General features: G+C 40.1%; 1 protein-coding gene across 1 annotated transcript in view; it reads right to left on the bottom strand.

Annotated features, from left to right (window-relative positions):
- Positions 1-3,688: 3,688 nt before the first annotated feature.
- Positions 3,689-17,533, bottom strand: part of GADL1 (glutamate decarboxylase like 1) — a 187,303-nt gene continuing 173,458 nt past the window's right edge. Inside the window, exon 15 of the mRNA XM_059162397.1 lies at positions 3,689-5,504. Coding sequence (XP_059018380.1) covers positions 5,331-5,504 — 174 coding nt within the window. The 3' untranslated portion in view covers positions 3,689-5,330. The remainder of the gene's footprint in view (positions 5,505-17,533) is intronic.

Below are 17,533 nucleotides of genomic sequence, written 5' to 3'. Positions count from 1 at the left end.
TGGTGTGTGATGGAAGTAGGGAGACATGAAATTGCTTCAGACTGGAATCAGGCCAATTCTAATTATGTTAGGTGAGTTCTGACCACTTTGGATTAAGAGCAATGAAGCCAGTCCTGCAGAGGTTAAATGGAATCTAAAAATTAAAAAAAAAAGGGGGGGGGGAGTTTCCAAGCTCAAAATTGGCTCTAATTGAGTTAAGGGGATTAAGACATTTCAGGTTATATCAACCCCTTTGCAGCTGGATTAGATAAATGTGAATGGGGCCAACCTGACTTGCTCAGCTAGAACCCGCCAGCCCAGATTCCAGTGTGAACAGAATTAAACTTCATGAACTTAGGTTAATTTCTGACTTGTCTGGAAAAATCATGTTTTCAGAACTGGTGTCACTCAATGCATGTGCCACAGTGACAAAAGCTACAAGTTGCCTGCCAGTAACCATTCTCCTGTTTTTCTTTACCATGAGCCGAACTACTCATATCTTGCTTTGAAAAAACTCACAAAAGGGTCACCTGGGTGGCTCAGTCAGTTAAGCATCTTCCTTCCGCTCAGGTCATGATCCCAGGGTCCTGGGGATGGAGCCCCACTTCAGGCTCCCTGTTCAGCAGAGAGCCTGCTTCTCTCTTTCTCCCCTGCTCATGTCCTCTCTGTCTCTCAAATAAGTAAAATCTTCTGCAAATGAAAAATCCCAGAAAAACAGACAAAAAAAATTAAAAAAAAAATACTAAATTTCCCTTTCTTTCCTGAAGAGAAGTTATGGCCAATGAAGGGGTGGTAGGTAGCTTCTGGGAAAGTTCCTTTTTATTTCTTGCTGCCTAAAATGCAGAGGAGATGGCAAGAGCCACTGTGCTCAGATGACACCCATGAGTAAGGTTTGATGATTGAATCCATCTTTAAGGATGGCAGAGCAAAAATATGGAAGGATCTGGGATCCCTGACAATAGTGGGGAGGTACCACCGTCTGTTACAAAAGCCATCAGCACCTTCCCAAATCTCCTCAACATTCAAGGCTTTGGTCACAAGCACCTGTATTCTCTGCTTGAGACCCTCTCCTAAGGTCGTGGAAGCATGATTAAGATGGTCAGGGAACTAATGCTCCTGGGATCAGCTCTCATCCAATTAATTCACCAATGTGCCAAGTACACCTCCTCCTCATCCCTTAGATGGGACATCTCTGAAGTATGTTCTACATTCTTTCCCAGAGGTCGTGGGCAGGCTTGAGCCTCAGTCGTCACAGTATTAATTTACTCACTAGTGTTCACTATCCTGGTTTCCTTCCCTTCTGTCACTCCACTACCTCCCGAACAGTTTTCCTGGGACTACCAAGTGAACAGGATGTTTGCTCTCAAATCCTAGTCCGTGTCTGCTCTTGTGGTAACCAAATGTAAGACACCCTCTCCAGAATTTCTATGTTGGTAACTCTTTAGAACAGAGAAAAATAACCCCCTGCAAAGAAACCACAGTTAATTGGGTTTTCTGTTGTATGTTGCTACATCTCATCTTCTTTGATGAAGTTTGCAATGCGGTAATTCTTTAAGTTCAAATCCTTTCATGTTATAGATCTTTTTCTAATAAAGAACCGCTGTTAAAAATCAAAAGCCAAAAGAAGAATTTAAAAGTCTTTTGATTGAATAAAGTTCTCCTGACTTTTAGAAGAAATATTGAAAATTATATTTTAAATGCCTATATTTGGCAAATAAAATTTCAGTGAATAAATGGCCTCTACATTGCCAACTTTAAAGGGAATCTCATTTTTCACTAGACCCATCCCCAGCATTTGATATGGTTGGTCGCTCCCTCCTTCCCCAAAACTGTTTTGTTTTTACTTAGTCTGTGGGTGACCACTCTCTTGGTTCTTTCTCTGCCTCATTGGCTGATTCTTTGAAGTCTTCATTGCTAGTCCTCTCCATCTTGAGCTGAAGTCCCAGGGATCAGTCCTTGTCCTCCTTCTCCTTTATATCCATGGAACTCTCTGGATGATCTCATCCAATCCCATATTTTGAAATAACATCCTTATGTTGATGGCTGTCAAATTAATAACTTCAGCTTTAACTTCCCCCCTGAAATCAATATTCAAACATAATTACTTACATTTAATCTGGCTGGCTGGTGGAGACAATTCAAATATTATATGACCCAAAATGATTAAAACTACTTTTTGCAGTCCTTACCTCAGTGGATGGAATTCCTTTCTTATGGTTGCCCAGGGCAAAAGTATATGACACTCTCCTGAATTCCTCATTTCCTGGAGCACTATGCTTCTTCAGTCAACCCTGTCAACTCTGTGTTTATTTATTTATTTATTTAGAGAGAACACAAGCTGGGGCAAGGGGAGGAGTTGGGGAGAAGAAGAGAGAGAGAGAGAGAGAATCTTCAGCAAGCTCCATGCCCAATGCCCAGTGTGTGAGCTCAATATAGGGTTCTATCTTACAACCCTGAGATCATGACCTGAGTTGAAATCAAGAGTTGGAATCACAACCAGCTGAGCCACTCAGGTGCCCCTCAATTCTACATTTAAGTGTTTCTACAATTGGACCTCTTTTCATCACTTTCCTCACTGGGACTTTAGTATAAACAAACTGTCATCATTTTCTGCTTGAACTGTTGCAGTTGCCTCCCATTTGGTCTCCCTGAATCCATGCTCACTCATGGACACTCTATTCTCCAAATAGTAATCAGAATGATCCTTCTAAAATATAAGTTGAATCACATCAATATCTTGTTCAGGTTCTCCAGTGTATTTTTGTCTAAACCCAAGTCTCTACCCACAAGGCCCAGTGTATATACTTCCAGATACTTCTGACTTCATCATCTGCCCCTTATCCTGAGATTCCCTCTGCTCCAGCCTTGCTTGCCTTCATGTTGGGCCTTGAACATACCATGGATGCAGCTCCTCAACCCTTACACTTACCATAGCCTCTATTGGGAATGCCCTTCCTCCAGAAGCCCACATGGGTGTCCCACCACTGGCCTCCTTAATCTCCCCTCAAATGTCATCTCATTCAAAAGGCCTCACCCCAACCATTTTTCTCCAATGGCCCACCCCTCTCTCCTTTCCATCTTCTTTCCCTTTATTCTCCTTGATTTTTCTTCAAAATACTTATTGCCACATGACTTGTTACTACTTACTTGTGGATTGCCTACCTCAACTAGACTGAAAGCTTCCAAAGAGCAGGGACTTTGTCTCTTTCACTGCACTTCCCTGGCACCTGGGTAACTGCCTAGGACACGGTGGGGACACCATCAATATGTTCAATGTGTGAATGAATTACGATTAACCTTTTATCAAAAAGCTATTCTTGACCATCCAAATACCTGATTGGGTGTGGTATAACTGGACATCTGAAGGAAAAAGAAAGGAATCTTCAAAGTGTCTGTTAACAGTTGTTCTCTTCATTCATTAAGAACTATCACGTCTCAAGAAGAGGCCCAATGGAAGCTGACATGTGTCTATTGGGTTCCTGAGGCTTTGCCAAGTGGAGGACGAAAAACTAAATAAGCAAATCCCTTCTTTGCGAAAACTGTTTTTTCAAGTTTTTTCAAGGTGTTACCAAAAAATAGACAGCTCCCAACATGCTCCCTCGATTATTTAGCTAAAATGCCAAAGGAACTCAATTACTTCTAAAATGTATTGAGACAACCCTGTAATGAGATGACGAGAGAAGAAAAGTCAGTAACACGAAGCGTGTGTTAATGTTGCTTTTATTTCATGAAACCAGAATTGTTACAAACATCAATTTCAGGCACATTTTGTGTAGACATTAAAACCAAAAAGCAACAAGGTATGTAAAACAAATGCCTGCACAAACATTTATCACCAGAGAAGAAAGTAATTAAGAAAAAGATAAAAATATTCTTTGACCGATATAGATACGGAGAAACCACATACCCTAAAGTGAAAATATGGAATAAAAGCAAACAGTACACATGGGCTTTTTACTCTTCAAAATTTAATCAACAGAAGTTAATGATATCGTATGAAAAATTGTTGAATATGCTAGTCTAACACTTAAACACTCTTCCATCATTTGCCTTCCAAATCAGAGTTCTAATTAGATTCACAATCTTACCTTGTTGAACCCTGCATCCACACCTCTGAATTCTGTTTATTTCTTAGTCAAACAGAGTTCTCCAGAATTTCGGGAGTTCAGAGTTCCCTAGAGTTCTCCAGAAATCCAGGACCAGGATCAGAGATAGAATTACAATCATCCACTCCCAGGAGAAATGGAGGAGGTGTTCACACTGAAAGACCTCTAATTCTCAGATTCTCTGCCTAATATGAACGACTTAATTGTCTACACTGACGTTTCAAAGCTCGAGAAAGGGAATGTTGTATAACCCTGGACTTCATTCTGATTATTTCCTGTAAGCAGAGAACAAGATAAGAAATGGGCCCCTCACACTGAAGCAAGTACACAGAGACATCTACATCTACTGTCTATGCCAAGCTATGACAAAAGTGCTTTGGGAAATGAATTAGGACTATTGCTTTGATTGAAAGGGCCATGCTACAAAGTGTTTGCTTTTATCCTCACCTCTATTTTAGGTAATTTAGAACAGATAGTTAATTTTATCGTTTTTGAGAATAAATACTCAGCTGCATAAAAGATATATCTTTATAAAGTAAACATCTTAAATATTTCCTCCTTTTAAAAATAGTTTTGATAGACTTCTGATGCCCCTAAACATTCATGCTGCAAGTGTCACAGCCATATTTTCAGACACTGGCTCGGGAACTGCTGAAATAGTGGATATCTCTTTGCTGGTAAATATCAGAGCTATTACTCAGTCTTTGTAAGATTTCACTAAACCACCAGTTCTCAGATTTTACCTTGCCTCTGAATTACCTGGAAAGCGATTTAAAATATGCTGAATGGCACACGCAGTGTGTCTGATTCAGTAGGTCTGGGGCTGGGCTGAGAATTAATTTTTTAATGAATTCCCAGGCAATGTTGATGCTGCTTGTCTAGGGACTGACATTTTGAGAATCACTGCTTTCAGCTATTAATTCATATGTTCTTTAGAGAGCAACAGAAGCTTAGAATCCAGGCCCTATGTGGTACTTACTAAACTCTCTTCAAGTCTGTGTCCTAAAGACAGTTCTTACGAAAATCCACTTTTCACTTCCTCCTTTAATAGCAAACAGTAGTGCCCACGCAGCTAATGGATCCTTCCCACTATTTGCTTAGCATTTCCTTTTCCCCACACCAGGCCAAGGCGTCTTTCCTATTTCTCCCCAGAAGGGCTATAGTCTCTTCTGTGTCCCCAGATGCCCTGGATCTGGAAGCCTCCTCAGGGCAGGACTCATGCCTCTGGGGAACCAAAAGCCACAGCTACATGTCTCTCCCCAGGAGGTCTATCTCATCCAGGAGGAAGTCCATGTCCTCCCGGCTCACTTGAGGGCTGATCACCACCTGGCGGAAGAAGTTGACCTTCCCCCGATGGGGCTGGTAGCCCAGCATCAGGCTTCCCTTCTTCATCATCCGCTCCTTAATGGCTGGGGCCACCTGCAGCGGGTGAGAGGAGGGAGACGGTGAAAGATCAGAGCACATTCCAGCGTCGTTCCACCGGTCACGTGATACCCACTGGCCTCCACTGGGATCTCACTCCCTTGCACACATCAAGGTCAATATTAATCATTATCTACTGAGAACTCACAGCATATGAAGACTGAGCCAAGGGCTTTAGATAAATTTAATTCATCTAATCTTCACAGTGACCTCGGGAAAGAGACAGAGATATCCCTATTCGTGAATGAAGAAATTGAAGTGCAAGTTGGAGATTAGACAGTCTGGGTCCCATGCTCGGGAAAGGTGAGTGAAAAGAGCCGGCAGCCTCACCGAGCACACACTCTGAAACCTAAACCATTATGCGGTGCTGTCTCCTTCTAAACAAATCAGGTGTCCTCGGGGGGCACAGTCGTGAAAGTGTCAAATGGTACATTCCCCAACTTTGAACTAAAAAATGCTCCAGTTCAGGTATCTTAAGTAAAGAAAATTAGTTTTGGGTGAGACAAAAACACAGATACAAAATAACAGCCTTCTGTTGGTAGTCTAACAAGAAAAACACTCATACTGATATTATGTGCAGTTCTATTTTGAAGACTAATAGTTTATTCGTTTATTAATAGGACACATGAAACAAAAATACTCTTTCATGAAGAGGTATAAAGGTTGGAATAAAATAAGAAGCCCGTATTTTAAAGATCTGCAGATAACCTGGGGAGATGGGACCTGATCATCCAAATGCACAAATTTCTCTAAAAGTTTGTTGTTTGAAGAAATTAGTCCAACTTAAGAACCACCTGGGAACATCAGTCTGTTTTCCTATCGGGATCGTGAACACCCAGGAACTAGGTTATAAACTTTTAAAATAGTGAAGCTGATCTTTGAAACACCAAGTTAAAAAAAATAGAGTGCACTCTTATGGGCTTGGAAAGGCAAGCAAAGATTTTCCATTTTCTTTTTAGTTTAACTCTTTCAAAATTTCTGTGCATGTTGTATGTGAACATAAGATGAGAATATCATGTATTTCTGTCCTCATCTTCTAAGAAAGATGAGACTTGGTTAATCCAGAAGGGAAGAATGCCTACATAAATAACATCAAGCATGGTGTGCTTTGAAATTCCTTAGGTCGGCGCCTGGGTGGCTCAGTGGGTTAAGCCTCTGTCTTTGGCTCAGGTCATGATTCCAGGGTCCTGGGATCGAGCCCCACATCAGGCTCTCTGATCAGCAGGGAGCCTACTTCCCTCTCTCTCTCTGCCTGCCTCTCTGCCTACTTGTATCTCTGTCAAATAAATAAATAAAATCTTTAAAAAAAAAAAAAAGAAAGAAAGAAAGAAAGAAAGAAAGAAAGAAAGAAAGAAAGAAAGAAATTCCCTAAGTGAGGGTAATACATCTCGGTTTCCACGAGCCTGTCTTGGGGCATGACCATGCCACACCTCTTCAGCCTTTAAGCATACCTATGTCTTGCCAGATACCCCCCTGAAAACAAGCCAAGCTACTTCATCAGACACTCAACATAATCTTGATTAGTTGCAAAGCTTATGGGAAAACTGGGTGTTTCAGACTTCTAGACGTTTGATGTGCTGGATTCAGTCACAGAGCCTGATTCTCAAGGGACGGGCAAGAATGATTTTAACCATGTACTTTTTCCCTTATGTGATAATTTTAGAACCTAAATTTTGCATAACACTGACTACACTGTGCCTACAACAGCAACAACAAACATCCATTAAGCTCAACCACGTTGCCATTCTAGCAAAATATTAGAGTTCTCGCAGGGTATAATGAGACATAGAAAAGAAAATCCATGAGCATAAAAGAAAAAATATGTAGAAAAAGAAGATGAAGTTAGAAGTCAAGTTAACGAAAAAATACAGACCATGACATTCTATAGATTTCTGGAAGAATGTTACAAATTTTATTCTGAGCTCTTTAGAGGTGAGAAAAGCAAGGTTAAATAATTATCTCCAATCTGCTAGCAAGATTAGTGATAAGTGGTCCGTGGAAGCAAAAAGGAAGCAAATCGGTGAGTCTCTACATACCTAAGCTCCAGGAATATCTGTCTGTAACCCTTACATTTGAAGTTTCCAAGCATCTACTAAGTTTTCTTCCAAAGCTCTTTAATCAGGTATCATTTGTTACTGGAATCGTAAAAATCGAGTGAAATGATACAGGAGCAAATGAAAGGTGAGTGCAAAAAGAGAATGCTTTTCATAAAAATGAAGCTGAATTCTCTGAAAAGACTGGATAGCCGGGTACGACTAAACATGGCTGCACGTTGGGTGTGGGAAGAGAACTGGAAAAATTTCAGGCAGAATCCTGAGTCCAGACTGGTTCTGCACACAGATGGCCACAGAAGCCCTCAGCTTACAGAAACTCGGCCTGACAGGACAGATGATTCTGGAAGAGATTAGTTACCGCAAGCACAGGAGAGGCCCTTTGATCATCAGACCCCTACTCAAGAAAAACCTCACTTACTTTGGAAAAGCGTTTAGAAGTCCTCCCTTGCTGGAACAAGAAAAACAATAGCAACTTTCCACGGAGAGATGGGGAAATAAATGTGCGTAGATATATTTTAAGTTAAAATGTTTCAGTTAAGTGTGTGTTCCATTTTTTTCTAGGGCTGTTTGCTTTAACTGACCTCTCCTCATCACTGTGGGTGGGAGGTTCTGCTGTGAATATGGATGTGAAAAGCACATGTGCACTTACATATGTGTATATACACAATTTATATACATGTAATGTACATGTAAAATACACACGTAATTTAAACTTTTAAGGCACCATTTGTTATGCCCTGCTCTTAAAATCTTCCTTTTTAAAAAAAATTTTTAAGGATTTTTTAAATTTATTTGACAGACAGAGATCACAAGTAGGCAGAGAGGCAGGCAGAGAGAGAGGAGGAAGCAGGCTCCCCACTGAGCAGAGAGCCCCATGTGGGGCTTGATCCCAGGACCCTGAGAGCATGACCTGAGTCAAATGCAGACACTTAACCAACTGAGCTACCCAGGTGCCCCTAAAATCTTCCTATTTAGTCACAAAGCAACGCGGAACCATGGTTTGACTTAGGCTCTGACAAAAGCACATTTAATTTTAATTCAAAGAAAAGCGCGCTCTTGAAGGTAAACTGAAGATCTGAGAGAAAGACAGAAGAGTGCCATTGCCGATACATATAGGAAAACCCGGTTCGCGTAAGACAAATGTCTGGCCAGGAGAGTCGAAAACTATCCATTGTAGAGCTCACGAATTGAGGGTCTACAAACTTATTATTATTTTTTTTAATAAAAATTCCTTTCATATTCACCTCCATCTTCCTCTAGGTACGCAGGGTATAACCAGCTCTGGATTACAGATTTAAATTAAATTTAAATTAAATTTAAATTTAAAACAGGCAGGTGCTTCGCTCAAGTCTAATTTGCATTGTCTATTCCTGTTTCCTTTTCAATAACTCTATTCCCCCCTCCCCAAATGATATTTCCTGCCTTACCTTTGGAGACCATTAGAATCTTGATTCTGGCTCATTAAGTGTGAGAGGCTCACATGAGGCAATTATGAAAATCAAACTGTCAGCTTTGCATTTCTTATAAGTAAACCAAAAATATGTTCTAATGGGAGTGAGAAAGGTAAAAGAGGACCCCTCGGACATTTTAATATAAAGATATTTGTGATCTTTAAAATCCTTGCTGTTGTAGAATATGCTTCCATGGCAAACATGTGTCATGGGAACCAAACTTCTAAACCAAAATTTTGCCACTGACTTTCAGAAATTATAAGTAAATGACCACATATCTATGGGACTCTGAGAACAGACTAAACAAGGTTTAGCAGGACAATACACATTTTATTTATGTATCCGTGAATATATAATTCATTGTTAGAGGTAATTATTCCTAGGCGAGAGAGGAAGACCTCTATAATCCGTAAATCCTACATGGGAAAACCAAGCCATAAACCACACCAGGGCTGATAGCCATTAAATCTCCATCACAAGTTACAACTGTTGTAGTTGTACTGGTTCTTGTTGTTAACAAATATGTTACCAACCCTTTACAATTTGCAGTGAACTTTCACATAGCCGATTCCCGCGAACTCAGATTAAAGCTTGTTTGAAAGGAACCCACGCTTGCAATTTAAGGACCAAGAATGTTCTCATTAACAGCCAGCTTATCACATCTGCATCTAAAAAAAAAGTTAAGCATTTTCTATTTCTAAAACTGCAGGCACAATCCAGTGCTGGGTAACCTGGTTATTCTCTTTTGCTGATCGAAACAGAGAAACAGTCCTAATCCGACAGAATGGACCATTCACAGGGGAGAGAAAATATGCACAAGCTAAATGTAAGTATCTGAATATCGCCCCTAAATGAAGCGTGCATGGAGGAAAGCAATTTGGCAGGAGTGAGATTGCTTTCCAGCTTTCAATTATTTTACTGCTGGTTTTCCTTCAAATTGTAAATCAAATTCTTTTCGCATGCCTCAGTGCCCTGGTCCCTGCATCTTAAGTGGGGGAAGATCCTGACATTTCTATTTGGTTGCACAGAAACTTAATCGACACATTTCTGTAGGATTGCTTCCCCCCCACCTTAAATTATGTTCCAGCGATGATTTAGTCATTTAAACAGAATTTTGTTGTCACACTCCTGCACCATAAAATAGCATTTGATACTTACAAGTTGCTTAAACGCAACGGAAAACAAAACAAAATAAAATTCATTCTGGCCAAGTACGGTGATTTGATAACAAGTAACTGACCGGACACCAGCATAGCCTTTTCTGAAAACAAAATTTTAACATCCGTCAAATGAAATTTCTTCTTAAATATGTGTCAACATATTTAAGGTTGACAACAACACATTTCTTTTCAATATGCAGAATGTTTCTCGAACTCTCTGAGAGGAAGTGTATTTTTACCAGTGCATTACAGAAATACTTTTGTGAGCTACAATAAAAGTGAACTATTGATTGAAAAGGAATTACTGAATAAAAATTAAACTAAAAAGAATAATTACAAGCTTATTTTTAGAAAATTTTAAATTTAGCAGTAAAGTTAATCTGTTAAATTGTCGTAAAACTTTCTAAACAGTAGCTCTTGAGTTCCATATTTTTCTTATTGCAGACTGGTAATATTCAGTTTATGGGTCTGGAGACCACATTTCAAAGACCGCTGCTCTGTTTTAACTCCCATGGCTTCCTGTAGGTGCATATCATTTTAATTATGAATCTCGATGTTCTTGCATATTTTTTCACGCTTCTTGCCATGGTCTCCATACCACTTTGAATGGTGTCTTGTATTCCATCATACCACACTACCTTAGTTTACCTAAATCATTTCCCCATTGTTAAAGCTTGGACCTTCTACAGTTACAATGACATGTCAGTGAAACCATGGACCCAATCATGAAACCTCTAAATTAGAACTTCAAAAGTTAATCCAGAGATGATAACAGTAAATGGTTCAAAATGGTCTAGACTTTAGGATCTATTTGCAACTTTTCCCATTATTTGCTGTGCAGGTGAAATCAAGTCCCATTTTCTTACCTGTCAAATATGGAACATCACAACACCTACGGGGTTGTGAAGACAAACCCATAACTAAAAGAGGGGATCCTTTTGCAACAAATTTGAGGGACAAACCCTGTCTAAGCATCTACTCTCACTCTAGCCTGCAATATCATTCAGAGCTTCTAATAAATCCAGACAGACTGTATTTTGCTAAATTATCCCATAAATCATGAACAAATCAATGCTCCTCCAACTCCAGATTTTAGAGCTGTCCTCTCAATTTCAATTTAATTAATCTACATTTCATTTTCTCCAAGGAAGCAAAGATTCTTTGGGGGTAGGAGGCCAAACTCATAATAATTTGCAGATATTGTGGGTAGAGCATAGAGTGGGCAGGCAGGCTAATAAGCTGAAGAGTAAATTATGAGAGTTATATTGTAATTAGAATCTTGTTCTAAGATTATCTTGCTTAAGAGAAACTTATATCAAATGTAGAAAATGATCTATGATATAAGTTTCTCTTAAGCAAGATAATCTTAGAACAAAATGTTAATTACAATATAACTCTCTATGAAAAGTACTTTGAAAGAGTTTTACATTTTCCTATATCTACATTCCACTCATACTCCTTCAGTATTCTCCAGAATAGTTTATAGACATAGGAAGGCTATACATTTCCATGACTGGTCAAGCAAATAAACACTGAAAAAGGAATAAAATGTGGCTCAATGCAGCTGCTATACTTTACTGTTACTCTAGATCTAAGGGACAAAGCTCTCTTCTTTAAAGAGTCAAATAACTATTTCAGCCAACGATCTCTGTTGCAAATACTCACCTCTGTCATCGTAGCATTAAAGCAGCCCTAGACAATATATACACAAATGAGCAAGGCTGTGTTCTAATAAAACTTTATTTAAGGACAGTGACATTTAATATGTGATTTTCACATATCAAGAAATACTAAGCTGTTCTTGATTATTTTTCAACCACTGAAAAATGGTAAGCCCATTTAGAGCTCCTAGGCTATAAATAAGTAGGTAATAAGTTAGATTTGGTTTTGGGCATACTTATGGACTCCTTGGTTAAAGCAGACAGATACATTACAACATGTAGAATCTACCCCTTCAAGGGAAAAAGCACATAGAAAAGTTATGTTCATTGGCTTTTTTCAGAAATGCGCACAGTCTTCTTGACCCTCCTTTGCCAGCCGAGTGAGAAACCAGGACACAGACTGGCAGACAGTCACCGTGACTTTCTTCCAGCCATTATTTTTGAGCAATCACAAACAATAATTTGCTTTATACTTTCTTCCTAAATAATCTGGGTTCCAAATAATGTGGGTTCAAATATAAAGCTTTGCCAGTACTAATGTTATGCACTTATCAAAACTGATAGAACTATATACCTTAAGAGGTGAATTTTACCTGTGTGTAAATTTTGAAGTGAATAAACAAAGTCATTGAAAAAAGTAAAGGCAGGTCCAAGAGGATATGTAGCTACCAGAGATCAGGCAAATGCCTTTTGTTCCCAGAGCCCCAGTCCCCTCATCTTTAGGCAGGAGATGATAAAAGTATGGTACCCCTTCATACAATTAAATAAAATATGGATTATGATATTACAGATGCAGCCTGTAATGCTGTGAACAGATAGTACACAATGGAAATGAATATTCTCATTCAGGAAAAGTTGAGAGCACCAACTCCAGAAAGGAAATGGAGCTCTCAGTTAGGATGTTTCCTTCCAGTTCTAATACTCACTTCATGCCCTAAAGCAAATCACTTCATTTCTCTGTGGGCCTGAAATAAGAAAGTTCATGGTAACCACTTTTAGGTGCAAAAGATAGAAAGCTATTTTGGATATAGTGGACTTGAATCTTTTCTTCACGGTATGGGTTTTTTTGAAGGCTCATTCAATCAAACATTTAAATGTACCCACCATCCTTGGGGCGCCTGGATGGCACATTCGGTTAAGCATCTGACGCTTGGGTTCAGCTTAGGTCATGATCTCAGGGGCCTGGGGTCCAACCCCTAGTCAGCTCTTCTGTGCTCAGTGAGGAACCTGCTTGTGGATTCTCGGTCTCTGCCCCTCCCCAAGCTGGTGCTTGCTCTCTCGCTCTCTCTCTTTCAAATAAATAAATAAATCCTAAAAAAAAAATAAAATGAATGAACCCACCATGCTTATTAAATGTAATTCACATATGATTATGGATGATTTCAGGTGAGTTGTGGATGACTAAGCTAACATCATCTCTCGAGTTTGCACTTCTTTTGTGTTTTGAGGCCATTTTTATATGGCCACCAAATATTTTTATATGCCCTTATTCAGTTCCTCTGTCCCTCATGCTGATTTTGCCCGGTGGCTAAATAAACTAGCTCTGTTTACTAGAGGAATCAATTATCCAGTTTCCTCACAACAGATCAATTTAAGCCTGTAATTATCAGCAGCATCCCTTTCATTGTTACAAGTGAGTCCAGATGTTAATTTACAGGTTTACAATAACCATTCAGAGACCAACAGACTAGTTTAGACTGACCTGAGACCCAATTCATGAAATTCTATGTGAGTTTGGACAAATATTTAACTGCTCTGGGACTCATCAAGACCTGATATCCCTTAGGATTGCTATGTGGACTAAATGAAATAATATATATGAATGCACCAAGCACAGAGTTTGGCATTCACTAGACACTCAATAATATGAACTAGTCTTATTAATACCTGAGAATGAATTTGTTTTTAATCAATTTATATTCATACCTGGTCTTTTATTATACTATTTCATTACTCTCTCTTGAGAGATGAGCATTTGAAAGTTCTGTGAAAACATGATTTGTAATTTATTCTTTCTCCCCAAAGCAACTAAACTGTATTTAAATAATTCGGAGAGGTTGAGAGTTAGCAGTTTTAGAAATTAAATCTTATAGCTCATGTATGCCACTTCTATATTAATTTTCTATTTAAGGTCCAAGTTTTTTTTTTTTTTTTTTCTAACATAGGCAAAGTAAACTCTTTTTTCCTTTAAAAAGTGAGACAGTGGTTGATCATCTCGAGTTTGGTGGCGGGGCAGGAGGCAGGGAAAGAAGCTTCCCACTGAAATGTATTGTGGGCAGGGATGAGCTCCTGGTGTATGTTAGCAATTTCTCTGTGTTGTGTAAGTATTTTGCAGAAAACAGAGATATTTTCTAAGTAAAAATTTACTTCTTCTTTGGACACATGAAAAGGTCATATACTGAAAAGGTCATTTGTCCCCATATTCATGAGCTTGTGTCCAAAATTAAACAGTCTCGTCATGCTATCTTGCCGCTTATATTTTTATCAAAGAAAGACTGAAGAGTAGTATTAGGAGCTCCCCAAATATGCCTGAAGATACAAATCACCAGGACAGGGCCAGGGGATGGGGGGTGGGGGAGTAGGAGAGGAGGTGGGGGTCGGGGGGAAAGCACCAATCCAGAGCACCTGGCTTTGAATTTCAGCGTTAGACCTGGTGACCTGGTGGTCTTCACATTTACCAGGCACTTCAAACACTTGTTCTTTGGTTTTGTTTTGTTCTAAAGATTTTATTTATTTATTTGAGAGAAAGAGAGACAATGAGCCGGAGGGAGGGGCAGAAGGAGAGGGAGATGAAGACTCCCCACTGAGCAAGGAGCCGGACGGGGGGCTCAACCCCAGGACCCCAAGATCATGACCCGAGCTGAAGGCAGACGCTTCACTGACGGAGCCACCCAGGCCTCCCACTTCAAATGCTTGTTATCACCATGCAAGTATGGGAACATGGCCAGTGACAGTCCTTTAAGCAGGACCTCAGGAGAGGTAAAGGTAGGGTGAGAGGTAAGAGAGGTTTTGGACCGGGAAAGACAGTTTGGAGCGAGAAGGGGAGAGGAGATTAGGAATCTTCTCTTCCTGAATTTCTTATGTCAATTTTGTAGTAAAGTAAGACTTAGCTGATTGTAAAAAATGAAAAATAAAAAAATAAGAAATAGACCAGTGACCTTCAAAGAAATTGCTGGCCAACTTTTCTATTAATCATAAAACCTGATAAAGTGTTGAAAACACTGAACCATGGCCCAGGAAACAATAAAGCTCTTTCTTTTGATTGCTTGGAGAATCAATTTGCCTCTTTCCATATATTTTCTGCCATTCCTTACCTGTCCAATTCTCTTCTTATGTCTGTGCACAACACTCACTCATTCCCCTGGTATTTGCCCCCCTATAATTTGGAGCTGAGCCGCATTGGGATAAGTCTCCTGAGCTTAAATTATGTAAAATTGGTGGTCTATAGCCCATGAAATCAGATGCATCTAAAAGATCATTTCAGCTTGGCAGAATATGGAGAAATAGGCCATACTTAGACTGGACATACCTCTTTTCAAATATGGATTTTTTTTAACCCAGTTTTTCCTCCAGAGTATCTTTCAAAATCAGACATGCACAAAATAAAAAAAGCATCTCAACTTAAAAGAACTGTCCAGTTTATGCCCCTTCTGATACAGAGGAGCTAAACCACAAAAACAGAGGTCAGCATCGCGGAAAGAATGAAGAACACAGTCAGCTTCACATTTGGTGTTTACAACGTGGAAATGACAATGACAGCAATTCCAATAAACCTAATGTCAGTCATATATTCAAGGCAGCTGAAATGAACAGTCATAAAAATAAACCAAACTGAACTGAAAGCATTAGCTGAAGAATGGACACAATAAACGTTTTACACACTCTATAAAGCAAAAACTTAATCCTCGATGTGTCACAGCCGCCGTCTGAGCTAATAGGTGCTCAGTAACTGTTGTGGGCCAGCTCCAAAGTTTTCGCCCATTTGGGGAGGTCCCTATATTGTTCCTTAAGTTGACAAGCTATTCGGGAATTCTTTCCTTAAAATGACAACCGCCCTGGGGTGGTCCCACCTGTCTAGGGGCATCCGTGTCTAAGGTTTTGGGTTATGACAAAGACTATTTGCGTTTAATGTCTGAAGGTCAAGGGCGCTGAATGCTTCGCAGTGCTTCGGCTAAACCTGCCCAAGGAAGAGTCACGGTGCCCAAAATGCTAGCGATGCCCCTCCTGAGAAACATGGATCATGAGCCCCGTGTGCTCCAGGGATCCCACCCACCCTCTTTCTTGACTCCTCTGGATTCTCCCAGTTTCTCTTAAGACCTAGGAACCTTCCTTTGGTCCAGAACAGAGGACTCAGTTGATAGGTCAGCAAAGTAAATCCCCACCAAATGGGATCTTCAAAAGATAACTGTCCCTTTTGTTGTTGCCTTTAGATTCTCTCCTTGTTTTAAGTTCTTCTGGCTTGATCAAGGTATAATTGACAACTAAAAATGGGGGATAATTACAGTGTACAAGATGATGTCTTGATACACACGTACATTGAGAAGTGAGGGCTCCCAGATTCTTTACATATTCCAAGAGTTTCACTCCACATGAGAAGAGAAAAGGAGTCCAGTCCAGGTTTCTCTTCAGGTCCTCTGGGCAGTGGCCCCTATTTCTAAATACTGCACCTGGCTCTCTGAGCAGGGACACAGCTTAAAGACTGCCTTCTACAGTAGGTGACTCAGACTCCCTGGGTTTTAGCCCCAGGGAGGCTCATTCTTAACTCTCCTACACAGTAAGGAGCACGGGTTAAGCATTCCAAAGCCAATGAGAGACTGGTTCCTTTTCCCCAGGATAACTTCCCCCGAGAATTCTTTTCCTTGTAGACATTTGGCAATGGGCAATTAGCAGCTGACATTCTGTCTTTTGATTCAGCCCTGCCAACAAGACACAAAGAGCCCGTAGGGCTGTCTGGGGCTGAACGGCCAAAGCCCTACCTGGGGTTCCAGGCACAGGTGTGGGAGGCGGGGCTGTGTTGGCACAGCAATATTTTTAAGGTGCAGAACCTGCATTTAGGCTTGGGAGGCTTAGCTTCCTGAGTAGCAGAATTATTGGCTTTTATTACAGATTCTGGGCCTGACAGATGGAGTAAAACAGGAAGTGATCCCATGATGTTATGCTGCTCTGAACCGAGAGACATCTTACTCTGCCCAGCCTGCCAATGCGTCCGAATTATGCCTCAGTGAGTGCCTACTGGCCTCAATCACCCACCTGCAACTACTCACCAGCATCCTTATCTGGTTTATAGATTTGGGGGGGTTTGGTGGTTGTTTTTTTTGGAGTGTGTGTTTTGTTTTTGTTTTTGATTTTGCACTGCTATTTGCTTCCAGAGTAAACTGAAGTCCAAATTGTCTTTTTGATCTTTTTTGGGGATCCGGTGGAGTACAGATGGCCATTGTCCCTCCCGAAGTTAGTAGCACACACAAGATAGAGCCCCACCTCTTCCCAGGCCTTTTCTTTGCATGTCTATTTATAAGTGGTTTTTGCAGGATTTCACTGTACTTCATTAATTAAGCTCAAGTGCATCCTAAAATTCTTGGTGTTTCAACCTCAGAGGCAAAACTTCAACTTTTAAAGACAGGTGTTTTATGTACCTTACTTTTCTTTCTTTTTTTTTTTTCTCTTTTTTCTTTTTTTTACTAAATCAAAGAGAGGTACCAT

The sequence above is a fragment of the Mustela lutreola genome, chromosome 2, assembly GCF_030435805.1.
Source record: "Mustela lutreola isolate mMusLut2 chromosome 2, mMusLut2.pri, whole genome shotgun sequence".
In the NCBI taxonomy this organism is placed as follows: Eukaryota; Metazoa; Chordata; class Mammalia; order Carnivora; family Mustelidae; genus Mustela; species Mustela lutreola.
Note: the sequence above shows the minus strand (reverse complement) of the source record. Positions and strands in the feature narration are given on the sequence as shown.